At 34.7% G+C, this 20,000-nt stretch overlaps 1 protein-coding gene across 1 annotated transcript in view; it reads left to right on the top strand.

Moving 5' to 3' along the window:
* Positions 1 to 18,867, top strand: part of LOC144966406 (tripartite motif-containing protein 3-like) — an 18,878-nt gene extending 11 nt beyond the window's left edge. The window contains exons 1-3 of the mRNA XM_078902816.1: positions 1 to 124; positions 3,725 to 4,011; positions 6,488 to 18,867. The exon at positions 1 to 124 is cut by the window's left edge and continues 11 nt beyond it. Of these exons, the coding sequence (XP_078758942.1) occupies positions 3,738 to 4,011; positions 6,488 to 7,590 (1,377 nt within the window). The 5' untranslated portion in view covers positions 1 to 124; positions 3,725 to 3,737 and the 3' untranslated portion in view covers positions 7,591 to 18,867. The remainder of the gene's footprint in view (positions 125 to 3,724; positions 4,012 to 6,487) is intronic.
* The last annotated feature ends 1,133 nt before the right edge of the window (positions 18,868 to 20,000 follow it).

The following is a 20,000-nucleotide window of genomic DNA, read 5'->3' as shown; positions in this document are numbered from 1 at the left end:
CTCATCTGCAGCATCAGCAAGTCAGCAGTGATCAAACTTTCTGCTGGGAGAAATGTGCAGAAATTTGCAAAGATATTTTATGATGTTAAAATTCGTGAGTTGGCTCCAGAACAACAAATCACAGGTGCAATATTTTCACATGATTTCATTTTTTATTCAAACAAAACATTTTGTGACATTAGTCAGTGACAATGGTTTTAGTTTAGCACTCACTGACTGGCCGGTAAAAATGAAAACAAAAGTCACAAGTTCAGGGACCTGTATCTACTTGCAAAAACAAAAATGGATAATGAACTAATATTGGCCATGATTCTGATCAAAGTTGTCACTGCGCAATAAAACGCATGAATTTTAAATAAACTGCTTATTTCAAATCAAACGAAAAGATGGCAACAAAATCATTGGATTCAATGGATGGAAAAGAAAGACATTAAAAATTTATAATTGTCAAAATAACAACCTATTTACCTTACCTTCAATATCAATATTAGGAGCTTCTCTGTGTGTATTTTGGATAAACGAGGAGCCAAAGATGTTTCCAAAAGCTGTTGCTGTGCTTCAGTATCTATTGGTCTCTTTTTCTTGTTTTACGAGTTAATGATTATGAGCCAAAGCTGAAAGTGATTTATCACACAAATAGCCCGTTGAAAATATCACTAATAATTTGATTGTTCTGTTTTTGGTGTGGATTTTTATTTTTTTATTTTTTTTTTTTTTTTTTGCTTAGAGTCAGGTACTCTTCATAAAGGGATATCCATATATTAGATTGGGATTCTTATTTGTTGTATCTGGACCATAATTTAGAACCACATCCAAGCTCAATATGGATTTATTTGTCCTGTTGATTAAGGTCTCATGAGTTGGTATCTTCTATATAAATAAAGAAAGAGTAACTCTCTCTCTCTCTCTCTCTCTCTCTCTCTCTCTCTCTCTCTCTCTCTCTCTCTCTCTCTCTCTCTCTCTCTCTCTCTCTCTCTCTCTCTCTCTCTCTCTCTCTCTCTCTCTCACGCACATATACACACAAAATACCAATAGAGAGAGGGGGAGGGATGGTTGAGAGAGAGGGGGTAGGGTGGAAAAGGCTATAGAATGCTAACCAGAAAACGGGATTAAGGACACTCCACCAAGCACACTCGGACAAACATAGTCGGTTGTTTAGAAATGAATGAAGTTGATGTTACTCTACTTTTTATATATATTTTTTAGGTGTGTGATTATTTTTTTACTAGATTCTCTCAATCAGATGATAAACATTAAATTTTACAGTTTTGTGAGTTGGTATGATTGATCAAGTAGGAATAACAGGTGAATATTTTGTTTAAACGTATACCATTGATGGTAATATTTGTGTAGTTCGTTTTGTTTAACCATTAGTGCCATTGTTTACTGAATAAGGAAAATTGCGTGACTCAGCAGGGACTAATTAAAAGACTCCGATTATCAATGAAAAGGGGAGTGGGCTGAAACAAGATAATGATTTATGTTGTCACAAGTGACTGATGGTAAAGGTATTGTCTAAAGTCAAATACAATATCTTAATTATATTCTTGCCAACTGAAGAAAGTGTTTTCTATTTTATGGTCTGTATTGCATCCCATATATTATTAGGGAGGTGAGAGGATGCATCACTTAATGAAAATAAAATAATTCTCATGCACCCAGTGACATGTGTGACGTCACATCTGAAATCAGTTTATTATTATTATTATTATTATTATTATTATTATTATTATTATTATTATTATTATTACAGTCCACTCGGGGTAATCACAACGCATTGGGATCAGCAAAAATGTTGCAATTAACTGAAGTTTCAATGAACTGAAGTTGAGTTTCCAGTCCACTATTACAACAGTTTACAAAATATATTGTAAACTCAAACCAGTTGTGGTAAATATTGTTCTTATTCCACCACAGCCTGAGCAATATGATTGAAATGAAAACATATGGCAGCCCTGTATAGATTTTGTCAAGCAAAAGCAGCTGTGATGCAAGTCGAATCTTATTCAGGTTTGATTCACTTTCACTCTTTTGTTTTCAACCTTTGTAAGAGTCAAAGAGATTAACCATGATGAGAGACAATGAGCTCCAAACTCGTCACAATGTACACTTGCCAATCCGAAAACAAAGCATATTGCTCAGTCTATCTTTACAACTGTCACTGTCTATCTTCTGTAAAGACTATACCCATGCACCCACCCCTCGCCACAGATGATATCACAAACCTATACTGCTGGGTGGGGTTCCTGACCTCCCATAGTGGGCAGGGGGGTACATCCTGCGTCTTCTATCCCCTTATATCTGTTTTCCAACATGCTTTCTGTCTTTGTCTTGGAATGAGATTACTTGGTTTTGTCCTGGTCCTGGCTGAGAGGGAAACAGTCGAATGTATAGTTAGTTTTTGGAGATGATATTTTTTTCATTGTAAATCATCTCTCTGTTATGCACTGTATTATGCTTTCTTTATATTATATATGATTTGTAAAACATTTGAGTGTGTTCCTCTCAGCGGGGACCTGTGCTTGTGTCTGGATGAGACTTTTAGTGATCTCAAACTAAGTACTTTGATAGAGTGCTTTTGGAATCTACACCTGTCTCTTATTTGAACCAATTCCCCTTTGTCTTCCCTCGTCTTGGATGCTTTATTGTAATTCTAGAACTTTTTACTATCCCATTTTCTTCCTTTTTACTGGCGCTGATATGACCTTAATGTGTTGCAAGCGCCGTAAAACCCTTAAAAACATTTTTAAAAAACAAAAACAAACCTATACTGCAAAGCCAGCCCTCTTTTGTCTCTACTGTAACATTAAATCCAGCTCAGTCTCGATTTTTCAACTTGTCACGATTTCTTCCATGATGAAATTTAAACATGATATTTTGTTTGAATGATTACTTGAATTAACCACTTTTTGATGGCGAAAATTTGTTGCGATTAACCGAAGCTTGTTGCAATTAACCAGTGACTTGCGGGTGGTTGGGTGGGAGCATCACCCTTGAATCATATACCTATGATGTTCGCATGGGTGTACGATCCGATAGTGATGTCGTTTCTTCTTCTCTTTACTAGCCTATCCTGCTTCTTTGGTTTGTGATTGTATTTTTGACAGGGGATATTTTTTTTCTGTAAATCTTCTGCCTGTTTGTTCTTTGTTATTTATAATTTAGCTTATGATATCTTTAGGTTATGATTTTGATTTACATTTGTACTATTTTTGTTGGATTGCTTGTTTTTTTGTTTCAGCGGTCTCTCATATAACCTCAATTGTGTTGGAAGAGACCTAAAGCAACAAACAAAAACCAGTGACTTTTATATAGAATTAATTCCGTTTCTTGGGAAATGTTGCGATTATCCAGAGTGGACTATATTATTATTATTATTATTATTATTATTATTATTATTATTATTATTATTATTATTATTATTATTATTATTATTATTATTATTATTATTATTATTATTATTATTATTATTTATTAATGTTGTTGTTCATTGATCATTGATATTTAAGGATTCATGACATACTCCGTGATGTTCATGATATCATGAATCCCATTTGATTTTAAGTCACTGCAATTCTTAAAGAAAACATACATTGAAATGAAATCAATAAATAATGAAAAAAATATTTTTTAAATTTACCATAAATTGAAATAATTGAAATAAATACTTGATCAATGAATGTGAACAGGGAATTGTCTTAATTTATTACATTTTTTTTTCCAGTTTTGATTTAACCATGGACATGGATTCAGACACAATCCAAAAGATGAGGGAGAAATTATTGATTTGCTCTGTGTGTATGGATGAATATGATGATCCAAGGATCCTTCCATGTCATCATACCTTTTGTCTGGATTGTATTCAAAGCATCGTGCAGTCTTTACCAGTCAATGCAAGAACCTTGAGTTGTCCGCATTGCAGGGAGGATGCTATTATTCCTAGGAATGGGGTCACCAAGTTTCCGGTCAATTTTTATCTTTCTGGACTGAAGGAAGAATTAGGAGCTGCTGGTAAGTTTTGATTTCCTGAAGACTAAATTAAAATATTTGTTTTCAGTGTTGGTTTATTTTTATTATTGTTATTTTTATTTATTTTTTTAAAAATGTTATAGGTGGTGGTGGTGATGATGGTGATAGATTGAGATAACTAACATTCCACTAGGTGCTGATTTTCTTCGAATAAATATTATTCCTTTACAGTGCAACATGCTTATATGTGTGGCGGCATAGGAAACCCGGTCAACGTTGCACAAAGTGAAACCGAGTCACAGGGAAAAGCAGTTGGAAACCATAAAACTTGGATTTTAGGGATTTCAGTTGAAAAATTATCTACGACATCTTAATTACCAATTAAATCGTAAGAAAATCACTAAGGACTTTTACTAACTGCGAGTGCTTAAAATAAGTCATTTTATCACCCCACGATTGCATCAAACAGGGAGGGAAAAGTGGGGCAGAAATATTGGAAATTATATCAGTCCTCTTTTCGTCAACTCAAACTCCATTTTTATGCCCACAACCAGTGCATATTTAGTATTAATATTTATGTTTAAAAAATAGCTACTCAATGAAAGGGAGTGCACATGAATTTACCACGAATTCCATGATGGGGAAAATCTGAGCATTATTTGATGTTGATTTTTAAAATTCGCAAAAATTAGTTCTCATATTTTCACCGTTTACGCAACTCATTTTCTCAATTGTATGCTTTCTCTTATGAGTATCCATAAAACGCCATATCTATTGTTCTAATTAAAATATCCAGATAGATTAAACAGCAAAAGACTCACCAATGCCTGAGCTTTATAATGCATTTGATTATATCTCATTTTCATAAGCTGGTAGATTTAGTTGGGTTTTTTTGAGCCGCCACACATATTAACATTGCTGATTGGTGCTAAAAATGAAGGCTAAAGTGTCAAGTTGATGTACAAGAACAACCAAAAATAAAGAAAAAACTATAGGCAAATGCAAAGATGCAAGGCATCAACAATCTGGATTGTACAGGGGCCATAATACATTTTCATTTACATAGCTACCAACTGTCCTGATAAAATCGGGGCTGTCCTGATTTGGCTATCAGGAGAATTTTTTTTTTAACAAAACATTGGACTGTTATGTCTATGGTAAGTCCCAGAATTATGCTTTTTTGACTAGCAATTCAAAACAAGGAACAGAAAACGCTCTGTATCTAGATTATATTTAATAATCCAAACATACTGCTGTTTTGAGTCATGATGGTATTGTGCATATGTGGGCGTCCCAATTAAGCACTGTGAAAAGTTGGCGGCTATGCATTTAATTTTAATCAATTCTGGCAAGAGATTTTGCACCATTGAGGCTTAGTCTTTATTACTATTTCTGACAATTTTTAGTTTTGCAGTAAGAGCTATATGAAGAATTTTATTAAGAAAAATTTTGATATTGAAGGGTTTAAAGGACCAAAGAAGGTGCGGATGTCGAATTTTAAGAAGTCTGTGATGGAGACCTCTCTGCAAGTTGTCATTGATCAATAATCTGACAATTTCATTGGGTAGCTAAAAATCTCTTGTTGCTTTTATCTACAAAATTTAAATCATGATATTAATACAGTGGTTTCCACCTAAGTGCCTGATGGTCAGGGTGCAAGAAAAGCAAAACAAATGGAATAGTCACTCAAGCGAAATGCTCCACGATACACTAAAAACAATAGAATTCCATTGAGTTTTGACTTTTGTTTAATGTGATTGTCACCTAAAAATGCATTACAGTGCTAAGCGGATATATTTATATACCATCAAAGGCCCATGTTCTTTTCTCTATGAGATTAGTAAATATAGATCAACATAATTTTTACTAACATCAACATACCGATCTATCAATATCAATATAATCACTGTGAGGTAAAATACAATACCCATTGAAAATGGAGATGTCCTGTTGTTTAGATAAAGTAACAGCCAATGGAAATGCAAGAATATTGTCCAATGACATCTGTGGAATGTCATTGATCAGAACTTTGAGGTCAGTCAGTGATGAAGTCTCAGTTGTGTGTATGTGTAAAATCAAACCACTGTATTTGCCTATCCGTTATATATGTTTTTAAATATATTTTCACCCATAATGATATATTAGGAACTAAAGTATAATATCACTGCTTGAACCTATTTCGAAAATATGAAGTCTTGTCATTGTTTGGGAGTGTGGTGACCACTTAAATTATGCCATTCATCTTATGCCCATTTCATTTAAATAGTCAGCATTTAATGGAAACAGAATTTTATTGATTTTGGAACGAAACGAGAGAAGAGAAGGAGGCAGGGCATTTTACCATGAAGCGAATACCCATTCTGTCTTATTTTTTCTCTCTGCTACCTAATCACTGGGAATTTGGTTTATCAGTATTGTATCTTTATAAGAATTATACAAAAAGTGTGTTTATGTTAATATTATCATTATAAATTTATTTTAGATTAAACAGAAATAATTTATTTACCTTCATTTTCAGCTCAGTTAGGGATGTGTCGTGTTTGTGGATTGGTGCAAGTACAGTTTTTCTGCGTGGACTGTGACTTTAATATATGTCGATTCTGTATAGCTCCTCATCGACTTGAACACCATCAAGAAAGGTCTAAGGTTTTACGACTTTCATCAGGCTCCTCTTCACACTTATTGGCTTCAAACTCATGTCAAATTCATATGGGTGAAATGCTTCAATTGTTTTGCAATACTTGTCAAGAGGCTATTTGCATTACTTGCTCATGCTCTCGAGAACATAAAAGGCATAATCTTATACCAATGTCAGAAAGATTACAAGAAATTAAAGCTAGAATGCAAAAAGAGCTTGATAAATTGATTCATGAGCTTCAACAAGCTAATAAATCAATCTCATTGATTAAATCACGCAAGGTAACAATGGTAAGTTCACGGAATGACTCCATTTTTAATCTGAATCAAGTTGCAATCAAGTCATGTGAAACTATCATGAGGTTGAAATCCAAAATAGAAAATGAAATTCAGTCTTCAACAGAAAATCAAATCGCTAGAATGAATGATATTGAAATTAAATTGCAAGCATATTTGGACCTGCTTAATAAAGGTAAAGATTTTTTAGTAGATTTGCAAGAAAATGATATTTGCATCGAGGCTCTTGAGAGTTTCAATAAGTATTCAACCAGTGTCCAAAAAGCAAGGGATTGCTATACATCTACCCAGTGTATTATTCAACAACAGTCTTTTATTCCTTCATATGATGTAAAGGCCACAAATGTTAAGATTGGTTCCCTTAAAACACAATTGTTATATGGCAATCTTGGTTTCACAAAATCGAAATACCAGAATCTGTCTGTAAGCAATAAGACTTTAGAAGTCGTCGCAAAACCTAAGAAAGTGTTTCAATCGCCTTCTCTCAGTACTTCTTTGAAAATCGGTCTATTCATCACATCTTTTTTCATATTTGAATATGTTTTGAGACAATTAGATAGCAATGAATTACATGTAAATGATTTCAGGGCAGAGATTTCATGTGTGGAGGAAGAAATTTCTAAAGCATGTAAGAAAATTACAGTTTACGGTGCTCAAGCTTTTGAGGATTTTTTCATACCTCCTTGAACAATATGTTTGTTTCCATTTTTTTTTCTTATTGTTTTTTTTTTTTAATTTAAATGTGTTTGTTGGTTTGTTGTTGTTTGAATATAAACTAGGCAAGCTCAAAAATGCGCCATTTTTCAAAGGGCATTAACCCAAATAAAATAGAAAAATTGTAAAATGAAATTTCAACAAACGTAAAGAACAACTCTTTTCAATTTAAATGATGCAACAATTTGAGTGGTTTTCATGATTTTATTTACAATTAGAGGAGGAATAGTAAAAATTGGGAGCATAACAATGATATAATATGTTAAGTGTTCATTTCCGGATATTGCTGAGTGAGAACGTATCCATAGTACCTATGGTCAAAAGCATTTCAACCCATCCATCCGCCTTAAGACACATTCTCACAGTCTGTGGGGTAAGGTTTTATTGCCCGACAACAGTTGTTGTTCACATGAAAGACTAACAGATTGCAGCATCTTGGTTTTCGTCAAGCTCCACACCCATTGCGGCCTTTAGTGGTACCATTAGCTTCACCTCGTTGACATAGGCGAATGACTGTGCTACGACTGTATTCAAAACGCTCACTGATTTGACGATAAATTAGACCAGCCATACTCATGCCAATTGCTTGATTCCTCTGGGCCTCTGAAAGTATTGGCATTGTTGTAGAGATTTAGCAATGATCAATTGAATTCTGACATTGCAGCTTCGAAACTAGAGTTTTATACTGAAGATAATGATCATATTTTCATGAATACATAAAGTTTTGGAAATACTTGGTGCTTTTTGGCAAAATCCAAGCATCTAAATAACCCTTCGGATGATTTCGATTTGTAACACACAATTTTGAACTCTCGTCTTTTTAGTCATCTTTTTATTTTTGTTTTAGACCTAATTTGCAAAGAATAAGTCATAAAGTGATGCATATCATAATAAAGGCAATATGATGAACTTTCATAGAACCTTTAGGGGTTTTTTGTCAAAAAATATTGAAATCTATCCAGAAAGTGAACCGAAAGCACGTTTTCAATCTTGTATAGTATATATTTCAGACAGTGCTATAAATTATTTTCTCCTTTTTCTTTTCTATGCTTTTACAAGGTAGAAAGTTTGCATGTTGTAGAGAACATTTTTTTACTATTTATACAGATGATTGTAGACTTCACTTTCATAAATTTTCAATTATTCAATTTTGAAAGCTTTTGTTTTTATCACAATTTGATATGTAACTACAAATTCCATTTTCAGTGTCATTCCTGATCAATTTCATTTGTTGTTGAGTACTGAAATACACAAGTTATAATATTGCATTTTGTATTTATAATAGAATGGTAAAGTCTTTCATTTTGTGTTCAAGGACTGCTTAATTATATGTGTGAGTGAGTGTTTATATATACATATATAACTGTCATCTGCATTTTTTGCCAAATTGGGACCTACAATTTGCCAAAAAAAACAACAAAATTTGCCAAGAAATTTGCCAAAAAGACCAAAATTTGCCAAAAAATTTGCCGAGGAGAACTAAGCGTTTCAGTAAAAATTAACGCGCGATACAGAAAAAAAATATATAAAAGACAATTTATTACATTTAAGGAGGTTACATTTATTAATTTACACGATAGTGTTTTGTTACAAAGATTTTAAAGGATCATTATCCGTAGAGAGTAGCTTCCCTTGGTTTGGGCCCAGGCAAAGCTGAAACAGTTCTCACGTTTCGCACCTTTTTTTTTCGTTTTGTTGTTTTCGCTTCTTTTTTTCCCAAAATTTGCCACGCGATTTGCCAATTTTCCCAAAATTTGCCACGATTTGCCAATTTTGGGAAATTTGCCAAAATTTGCGGATCGCCCTGATATTTGCGGCCGCAAATTGCCATTTGCGGCTGCAAGAAATGCAGATGACAGATATAAATATATATATATATATATATAATGTTATGTTACTGATTGTATTTTTATTCAAAGGCATTGATTCAAACAGTGTTCAATTCAGATATTGGGACTGAATATTAAGAAGCATTTTTTTTTCAACTTTGCATTAATTACTTTTTCTTTTCAATTTTATGCAATTTTAATGTTCAATGGATTTCATATTTCATGCTCTGTGCATTATTATAGATATATACTATTGACGTCATTTAAAGTTAAAGATTATTAAAGGTATAATCCTGGGTGGGGTTCTTGACCTCCCATAGTGGGCTGGGAGGTACTTACTGTGTCTTCTATCGCCCTTTATTTTTTTTTCAAACTTGCTTTCTGTCTTTGTCTTGGAATGAGATTACTTGGTTTTGTCCTGACCCTGGCCTGATAGCCTGGCTGAGAGGGAAACAGTCAAATGTATAGTTAGTTTTAGGAGATGATATTTTTTTCCTTGTAAATCATCTCCCTGTTTTGCACTGCATTATATTTTGTTTAGGTACGTATTATTTATGATTTGTAAACATTTGAGCGTATTCCTCCTAGTGGGGACCTGTGCTTGTGTATGGATGAGACTTCGGAGATCTCAAACTAAGTACATTGATGGTGTGCTCTTGGAATATACATGTTTCCTATTTGAACCAATTCCACCTTGTCTTACCTTTTTTGAGTGCTTTAATTGTAATTCTAGAACTTTTTACTATCCCATTTTCTTCCTTTTTAGTGGCGCCGATATGACCTTAATTTGTTGCAAGCACCGTAAAACTCTTTAAAACAAACAAAAACAAAGGTATAATCACTACACAAGGTCTACCTCCTCCCTAGCTCTCGCTATTGATATAAACAACGTCACAGGACCTCTTCTCTCCCATTTCTCCATCTACTTAGGGTATAAACCGAGATGAGACATAACACAGGACCTCTTCTCTCCCTTTATGTTATTAGACGTTAAAGATTGTCCCTTTACAGCATGGATCCCAAATGGGTGCCACTCTGATTTTGTTGTCTCACTCAAGACAAGGATACATTACTGCTAGAGTCTAACTCTGTTACTGTGTACAGGAGTTTACTGGGTGGGGTTCCTTACCTCACATAGTGGGCAGGGAGGGTACTGTCTGTGTCTTCTATCCCCCTGTTTTCCAATTGCTTCTGTCTTTCTGGGTGGGGTTCCTGACCTCCTATAGTGGGCAGAAGGGTACATACTGTGTCTTCTATCCCCTTATATCTGTTTTCCAACATGCTTTCTGTCTTTGTCTTGGAATGAGATTACTTGGTTTTGTCCAAACCCTGGCTGGGAGGGAAACAGTCAAAAGTTTAGAGTTTTGAGTTTTGGGAGATGATATTTTTTTCCTTGTAAATCATCTCTCTGTTATGCACTGCATTGTGTTTCTTTATATTATGTATGATTTGTAAAACATTTGAGTGTATTCCTCTTAGCGGGGACCTGTGATTGTGTCTGGATGAGACTTTTAGTGATCTCAAACTAAGTACTTTGATAGTGTGCTTTTGGAATCTAAACCTGTTTCTTATTTGAACCAATACCCCTTTGTCTTCCCTTTTTTTGGATGCTTTATTGTAATTCTAGAACTTTTTACTATCCCATTTTCTTCCTTTTTACTGGCGCCGATATGACCTTAATGTGTTGCAAGCGCCGTAAAACCCTTAAAAACAAACAAAAACAAACTTCTGTCTTTGTCTTGAAATGAGATTACTTGCTTTGTACTGACCCTGGCCGGAGTCCTTGACTGGGAGGGAAACAGTCGAATGTATAGTTATAGTTTTGGGAGCTGATATTTTTTTCCTTGTAAATCATCTCTCTGTTATGTACTGTTATTTTTTGTATTTCTAACATATGATTTGTAAACGTTTGAGTGTATTGCTCCTGGGTGGGGATCCTGACCTCCCATAGCGGGCAGGGAGGTACATACTGTGTCTTCTATCCCCTTATATCTGTTATCCAACATGCTTTCTGTCTGTGTCTCGGAATGAGATTACTTGGTTTTGTCCTGGCACTGGCCGGAATCCTAGCTGGGAGGGAAACAGTCAAATGCATAGTTAGTGTTTTGGGAGATGATATTTTTTTCCTTGTAAATCATCTCTCTGTTATGTATTATTATTTTTATTTTGAATGTATAATGTAAGCATTTGAGTGTGTTCCTCTTTGTTGGATTTTGTGCTTGTGTCCGGATGAGACTTGTAGGTGATTTCAAACTAAGTACATTGGTGGTATGCTCTTGGAATCTACATCTGATCCCTATTTGTTCTCAGTTCCCCTTTGTCTTACTTTTTCTTGGGTGCTTTAATTGTAATTCTAGAACTTTTTACTGTCCCATTTTCTTCCTATTTACTGGCGCTGATATAACCTAAATGTGTTGCAAGCGCCGTAAAACCCTTAAAAACAAAAAAAAACAAAAACAGTGTATTGCTCTTAGTAGGATCTTGTGCTGGTGTCTGTTTGAGACTTGGGTGATCTCAAACTAAGTACACTGATAGTGTGCTCTTGGAATCTAAACCTGTTCCCTTTTGAACCATTCCCCTTTGTCTTACTTTTTCTTCAAGTCCTTTTAATTGTACTTCAATAAATTCTTAAACATCCAATTTTCTTCCTTTTCACTGTTGCAAGCGCCGTAAAACCCTCAAAAACAAACAAAAACTGTTACTCTGTTCTCTGATTTAGATTGCCTGTTTTAAGTTTTCTTAGCTTCTTATGATTATTATAAAAGCGCATAAACTTAATATAACATCTTTTAAAACATTGATCACTGTAAATGGACTCACATCGTGATGGCCATCTTCTCATAGTAACTTACTACTCTTGTGCAGCAGAATTTTAACGATTAAAAACATCAGTCTAATATCCTGCCTTTTCATCAAATCATCAACTATAATTTGGTACTGAGTGCATGAGTCATGATTTTTCTCTAATAGAGGCCATCTAAAGTGAAATTTGTTCATCTCAATGTTTGCAATAAAATCACATGTCTTTCAAGTGTAATTAACACAAACATTTTTTAAATTATGTAGACCGCTCCATAAAAGACCTTTTTACATCTTTGTCCACCTGGGCGACCGTCTTGTGTCTGTTACATTACTTGCTATTGAACAACACAAGTTAAGTTTGCACTTTGTCAGTAATTCCTGTTTATTTTACAAGCTAATATCTTTGATATCCCAGACAAGCAAGACGTTTCATGATTAAAATATGATGCCGTTTAAATATCTTGATTGGTTATCAAATTTAATAGTCATGGTCTTTCTTTTGAGTCGGGAAAAGGCATTAGGAAAGTTCTTTTTATAAAAGTATGACAAAAATATATATATATGCTGAGATGTACAGCTTTCGTAATTGTCCATGACTGAGATTATACAGATTTGCCTGGATTTTACTTATACTTATATGTTTGATTTAACGTGGGGTTTTTTTTCTTCCCTTTTCTCTTTTTTGCCGAACTTAAACAAGATGACAGTGACCATCTCCTGTGTGTGCGGGTGGTTGGATGGGAGCATCACCCTTGAATCATATACCTATGATGTTCGCATGGGTATACGATCCGATAGTGATGTCGTTTCTTCTTCTCTTTACTAGCCTATCCTGCTTCTTTGGTTTGTGATTGTATTTTTGACAGGGGATATTCTTTTGTCTGTAAATCTTCTGCCTGTTTGTTCTTGGTTATTTATAATTTAGCTTATGATAACTTTAGGTTATGATTTTGATTTACATTTGTACTATTTTTGTTAGATTGCTTTTTTTGTTTCAGCGGTCTCTCATATAACCTCAATTGTGTTGGAAGAGACCTAAAGCAACAAACAAAAAAAACAAAAAAAAAAAAACATCTCCTGTGTAGTGTATTATTGGGGCCACTTGATGTCTAGATGAACTGATTATTTTTATTCACAAAGAGCAGTGGACAATCATTGGTTGTGGATCACAGCATGGCATTAGGGGATGGCAAGTGATGTGCATTTTTTTTTTAATGTCCTATTATAATAATAATAATGATATCTTATTGTCAATGAAGGCAATTTTTCATTTGCTTACAACCATATACATAAGCAAGACATTTCATGATTTAGATATTACTCTTTATTGGTTATCAAATAGTCATGGTCTTTCTGTTGGGTCGGGAAATGGCATCAGAAAAGTTATTTTTTAAAATAGGGGGGGGGGGGGGGGATATATATATATATGCTGAGACAGTACACCTTTCGTGCCTCTGAACTTGAATTTGAACAATGAACAACAAAATCAAACATACGAGAAAAGAAACCATCACTTAAATGTTTAGCAAATGACAAAGATAATCATATACTTTGATTAAAGAGAATGAAATAGTTTTTTAAACAGCATATATTTCGTCACCGGTAATTTTGACCCTAAATTCAATTTTTAGTGTCTAATTCATCAGATTAAGCCTGGGAGGGAAGGTATGTCACATTAGAGATTGATTTTATTATGGTTGAATGTGAAATGATGCAGTTTGTACTCGTATGTTATTTATCCCATTTCTGAATATTTTGCTACCTATGCCATAACTTGTTTGTTGATGGAATTATTATACAGTTTTTGACATTTATTGGATTTTCGGACTGAGCCGACCTTGGTTACAAAGTATTCAATATTGGTAATAAAAAAAAACTCTTCTTATGTATAGCATTCCATTGTATGTACAATTTCCTATAAAATATTCAATATTGGTCACTGGGTGGGGATCCTGATCTCCTATAGCGGGCAGGGAGGTACATACTGTGTCTTCTATCCCCTTATATCTGTTTTCCAACTTGCTTTCTGTCTTTGTCTTGGAGTGAGATTGCTTGGTTTTGTCCTAACCTTGGTCGGAGTCCTTGGTTGAGAGGGAAACAGTCGAATGTATAGTTATTGCTTTGGGAGATGATATTTTTTTCCTTGTAAATCATCTCTATGTTATGTACTGTTTTATGTTTTATTTATATGTTATATTTGATTTGTTAACATTTGAGTGTATTCCTCTCAGTGGGGACCTGTGCTTGTGTCTGGATGAGACTTTTAGGTGATCTCAACCTAAGTACTTTGATGGTGTGCTCTTGGAATCTACATCTGTTTCCTATTTGAACAAATTCCCCATTGTCTTACCTTTTCTTGGGTGCTTTAATTGAATTCTATAACTTTTTACTATCCCATTTCTTCCTTTTTACTCCTTTTTTTTTATTTGACCTTAATGTGTTGCAAGCGTCGTAAAACCCTCAAAAACAAACAAACAATATTGGTCAAAAACTGTATTATAATACTCCATATATTTTCCTATACAATCATCGTTATTGATGTCAGTAAATATAAAAATACGATGAAAGTACATTTATTTTTCAAGTAAGTCGAGATTAGTAGTAGGTTTTAGTTTTAATTTAAAATTTCAACAAAACAAAAACAAAAAAAATCACATTTTTTAAGTGACGTAAAAAGTTATGTGACCCAACTCAATAAAAGTTAGTTCTATGTGGAGCATGGAGTATTATTTTAAAAGGTGAAGGTCAGAAGTCATTAATTCAATACAACTTCCGTCCAGTGCAGTGTACGGAAAATCATTTTAAAAAATGGTCAGAAATCATTATTTTTTTTCGATGAATGACTGTTTACCTTGACCTTTGATTGAAACTGTTTAAGCCAATAACCCGATACGTCACGAGCGGTCATTATGCTTTGACCTTTTTTTTTTCCTATTAGAGACTACTAAAGGGGTTTTATAAAAAAATTGTATTTACTTTCGTCCACATTTAACTATCCACTCTGTTTTTAGCTCATAAGTCATTATTGGCAGAAATATATCAGTATCTGGTATCTTTACCTCTGACCTCGATGACAAACTCTTGGAATAAACCGTACTTTTTATCTGTTACTGTTATGTTCTTTTAGTCCAATGGACTTGTCATTAAACGTTACAGACAATCTGGGTGGGGATCCTGACCTCCCATAGTGGGCAGGGAGGCCCATACTGTGTCTTCTATCCCCTTCTATCTGTTTTCCAACATGCTCTCTGTCTTTGTCTTGGAATGAGATTTCTTGGTTTTGTCCTGGCCCTGGCCGGAGTCCTGGCTGGGAGGGAAACAGTCAAATGCATAGTTATTGTTTTGGGAGATGATATTTTTTTTCCTTGTAAATCATCTCTCTGTTATGTATTATTATATTTATTTTGAATGTATAATGTAAGCATTTGAGTGTATTCCTCTTTGTTGGATCTTGTGCTTGTGTCTGGATGAGACTTCTTGGTGATCTCAAACTAAGTACATTGGTGGTATGCCCTTGGAATCTACATCTGATCCCTATTTGTTCCCAGTTCCCCTTTGTCTTACCTTTTCTTGGGTGCTTTAATTGTAATTCTAGAACTTTTTACTATCCATTTTCTTCCTTTTTACTGGCGCTGATATAACCTAAATGTGTTGCAAGCGCCGTAACTGGGTGGGGATCCTGACCTCCCATAGTGGGCAGGGAGGTACATACAGTGTCTTCTATCCCCTTATATCTGTTTTCCAACATGCTTTCTGTCTTTGTCTCGGAATGAGATAACTTGGTTTTGTCCTGGCGCTGGTCGGAATCCTAGCTGGGAGGGAAACAGTCAAATGCATAGTTATTGTTTTGGGAGATGATATTTTTTTCCTTGTAAATCATCTCTCTGTTATGTATTATTATTATTTTGAATGTATAATGTAGGCATTTGAGTGTGTTCCTCTATGTTGGATTTTGTGCTTGTGTCCGGATGAGACTTATAGGTGGTCTCAAACTGAGTACATTGGTGGTATGCTCTTGGAATTTACATCTGATCCCTATTTGTTCCCAGTTCCCCTTTGTCTTGACTTTTTCTTGGGTGCTTTAATTGTAATTCTAGAACTTTTTACTATCCCATTTTCTTCCTTTTTACTGGCGCTGATATAACCTAAATGTGTTGCAAGCGCCGTAAAACCCTTAAAAACAAAAACAACAAGCGCCGTAAAACCCTTAAAAACATAAAAACATAAACGTTACAGACAATCAAAAGGCGGTGCGTTTTCTGTGTTTTGTTGTTTTGTTTTGTGGGGGGGGGGGGGGGGGGGGGGTTTGCTAAGTATAAGTTTCCTAGGGTTCCTAAATTCTCTGTCAGTTTTGGACTGTATCATTTATAGTTGAGTAAATTTATCTTTCAAATTACAATATGCTTTCCCAAATACATCAAAAGTTCTAGCTGCGTCACTAATTCTAGACTTTGATACCCTTGGGTGGGGTCCTTTGGCCCTTTTGGGGTCCTTTCCCATGGTGGGCAAGAGGTCGCTTGCTGTTTTTCAAGTTGCTTTCTGTCTTTGTTTTGGAATGGGATTGCTTGGTGCTGGTGTCTGGATGGGCCTTTTAGGTAACCTCAAACTCATTGTACACTGATAGTGTGCTCTTTGAATCTACATTTGTTCCCTATTTGGACCTTTCCCCTTTGTCGTACTTTTTCTCATGTCCTTATTGTAATTCTGGAATTTATTCACTATCCCATTTTCTTCCTATTTACTGACGTTGATGTGACCTAAATGTATCGCAAGCGCCATAAAGCCATTAAAAACGGTTTTAAACCAGCTCACAGTTGCCCAGTAAGTTTTCCTCGTTCTTCAACTGATAATTTTGGCCTATAATTACATATAGTTTGTATTGAGAGTCTTCTATCACACTGTGTCTGTTACCAATTGCTTTCTGTCTTTGTCTTGGAATGAGATTACTTTATTTTGTCCTGACCCTGGCCGGAGTCCTTGGCTGGGAGGGAAACAGTCGAATGTATAGTTATATTTTTGGGAGATATTTTTTTTCTTGTGAATCATCTCCCTTTTATTTACTATTATTTTTTAAAAATATGATTTGTAAACATTTGAGAATATTCCACTTAGTGGGGACCGTGCTGGTGTCTGATTGGGACTTTCAGGTGATCTCAAATTAAGTACAACGATAGTGTTCTCTTGGAATCTAAATCTGTTCCCTATTTGAACCGATTCCATTTTGTCTTACTTTTTCTTCAAGCACTTTTAATTGTATATCAAGAATATCTTTACTATACAATTTTATTCCTTTTTACTGGCGCTGATATGACCGAGATGTGTTGCAAGCGCCGTAAAACCCTTCAAAACAAAACAAACAAACATTTTGGTAATCTCACAATAAGTACACTGATAGTGTGCTCTTGGAATCTACATCTGTTCCCTACTTGTACCATTCCCCTTTGTCTTACTTTTTCCTCAAGTGCTTTTAATTGTACATTTTTTACTGTCCAGTTTTTATCCTTTTTACTGGCGCTGATATGACCTAAATGTGTAGTAAGCACCGTAAAACCAGTACAAACAAAAAGGACGAATTTTCTGGCCAAATTTTAAAATACAGATTGTTTCATAGTACCACAGTTAACAGGTTATGGATGTATAACTTGTGTATATATTATGTATTCTCATTTGAAAAGAAAAACGCAGAAACAAAGTGGATAGTTAATTTTGGACTCGGTATATTATAGATGATTGAATACGAATTTACCCTTCCCACTCTTCTATTTAGAGTAGGCCTACTTGCTTTTATATTATTTTGTTCATGTCATGGTGAGGTCTACTTAGCTGTCCCTAGATATCACAGATTGATTACTTAAAGCTTACATATTTATTGTAATATATTTTTGTATCGTTGTAATTGAGTCTAATTCGCTTTTTAGATAATTATACATGTATTATTAAATATTTTTGAAATGTGGAGTCTGAATACTTTTGCGACCATTTCAAAGTGAGAATTAACCCTTTTCTGTATTAGAGTTTCCACGGCCAAAGACATATGTGATGTACTTACACATTTTATATAGAGAGTAGATGGGGCGGGGGGGGGGAGGGGGAAGAAACTATTATGGAACGGACATCAAAATTGACTCTACACATTTTGCTGTGAATAATGAAAAGAGAGCGCAGTTGACAACTTTTATCCCCCCCCCCCCCCCCCCCCCTGCAAGAAATAGTTTCAATGACAAACGCAATGATCCCAACAAAACTAACTGACCAGCTGTACGAGCCACAGATTACACGGGACTCCTAGTAGTCTGTGGTACGAGCCAAGCTGATGCATGGTCAACTTATAGAACTCTTATAATATCTTTCTAAACTTTAGAAATACTATTTTTTTTGAATGCTTAAGTGTATTTTATTTTCAAGACTGTTGGTTTCAATAACATAGCCAACGTATTTGATTCTATTAGGGGGTGAAAGATTTGACTTCTCAACGTTTATAATGAAGCTAAATTTATGTAATTCTAATTCTTGTAGTACAATTTCTTTTTTATCAAGAATGTTTTCTTTACTGTCACATAATAGAAAATCATCCAAAAATGCAATTATACGATTGACTTTTTCACAAAATTTCCAATAATTTAAATGTGTATTGTCTTTTTCATCCAAATCCAGAATCTCCCATCTTGTGCAAGGAGGCCACTTACTTTGTCTTCTACTTCTATACCCCTATGTTTGTTATCCAACTTGCTTTTTTCATTGTCTTGGAATGAGATTACTTGGTTTTGTCCTTTCCCTTATCGGAGTCCATCTGGGTGGGGATCCTGACCTCCCTTAGTGGGCAGGGAGGTACATGCTGTGTCTTCTATCCTCCCATACCCGTTTTCCAATTGTTTCCTGTCGTCTTGGAATGAGATTACTTAGTTTTGTCCTGACCCTGGCCGGAGTTCCTTGGCTGGGAGGGAAACAGTCGAATGTATAGTTATAGTTTTGGGAGATGATATTTTTTTCCCCTGTAAATCATCTGTTATTTATTGTATTATGTTTAGTTTACATATTATATTATATGATTTGTAAACATTTGAGTGTATTCCTCTTAGTTGGGACCTGTGCTTGTCTGGATGAGACTTTTAGGTGATCTTAAACTAAGTACTTTGACGGTGTGCTCATGGAATCCAATTCCCCTTTGTCTCACCTTTTCTTTTGTGCTTTAATTGTAATTCTAGAACTTTTGACTTTACCATTTTCTTCCTTTTTACAGGCGCTGATATAACCTAAATGTGTTGCAAGCGAAGTAAAATCCTTAAAAAAAAAACAAAAAACAAAAATTATCGGAGTCCATGGCTCTGAGGGAAGCAGTCAAATGAAAAGTTAGGGTTTTGGGAGATTATTTTTTTTCTCTTGTAAATCATCTCTCTATTTCTTGTAATCTTCATCTGTTCCCTAATTGTGCCATTCCCATTTGTCTTACTTTTCTTGCGTTCTTTTAATTGTATATCTAGAATTTTTTGACTGTCCCATTTTCTTCTTTTTTTTACTGGCTCTGAAGTGACCTAAATGTGTTGCAAGCGCCGTAAAACCCTTATTATTATAAAAACAAACATAAACGTTTCCACCAAAGCGTAATGTTGTATATTTCCACTAAGCATAGGAATAGGAATATGACTATCCGAAAACGTTCTGGTAGTATTAGGGTTTATATATTGCGGATGGTTGGATGGGAGCATCACCCTTGAATCATATACCTATGATGTTCGCATGGGTGTACGATCC

Source organism: Berghia stephanieae, chromosome 2 (genome assembly GCF_034508935.2).
Source record: "Berghia stephanieae isolate SIO BIC M18660-M18661 chromosome 2, UCSD_Bste_1.3, whole genome shotgun sequence".
Lineage (NCBI taxonomy): Eukaryota > Metazoa > Mollusca > Gastropoda > Nudibranchia > Aeolidiidae > Berghia > Berghia stephanieae.
This window is presented reverse-complemented; position numbering and strand designations above follow the sequence as displayed.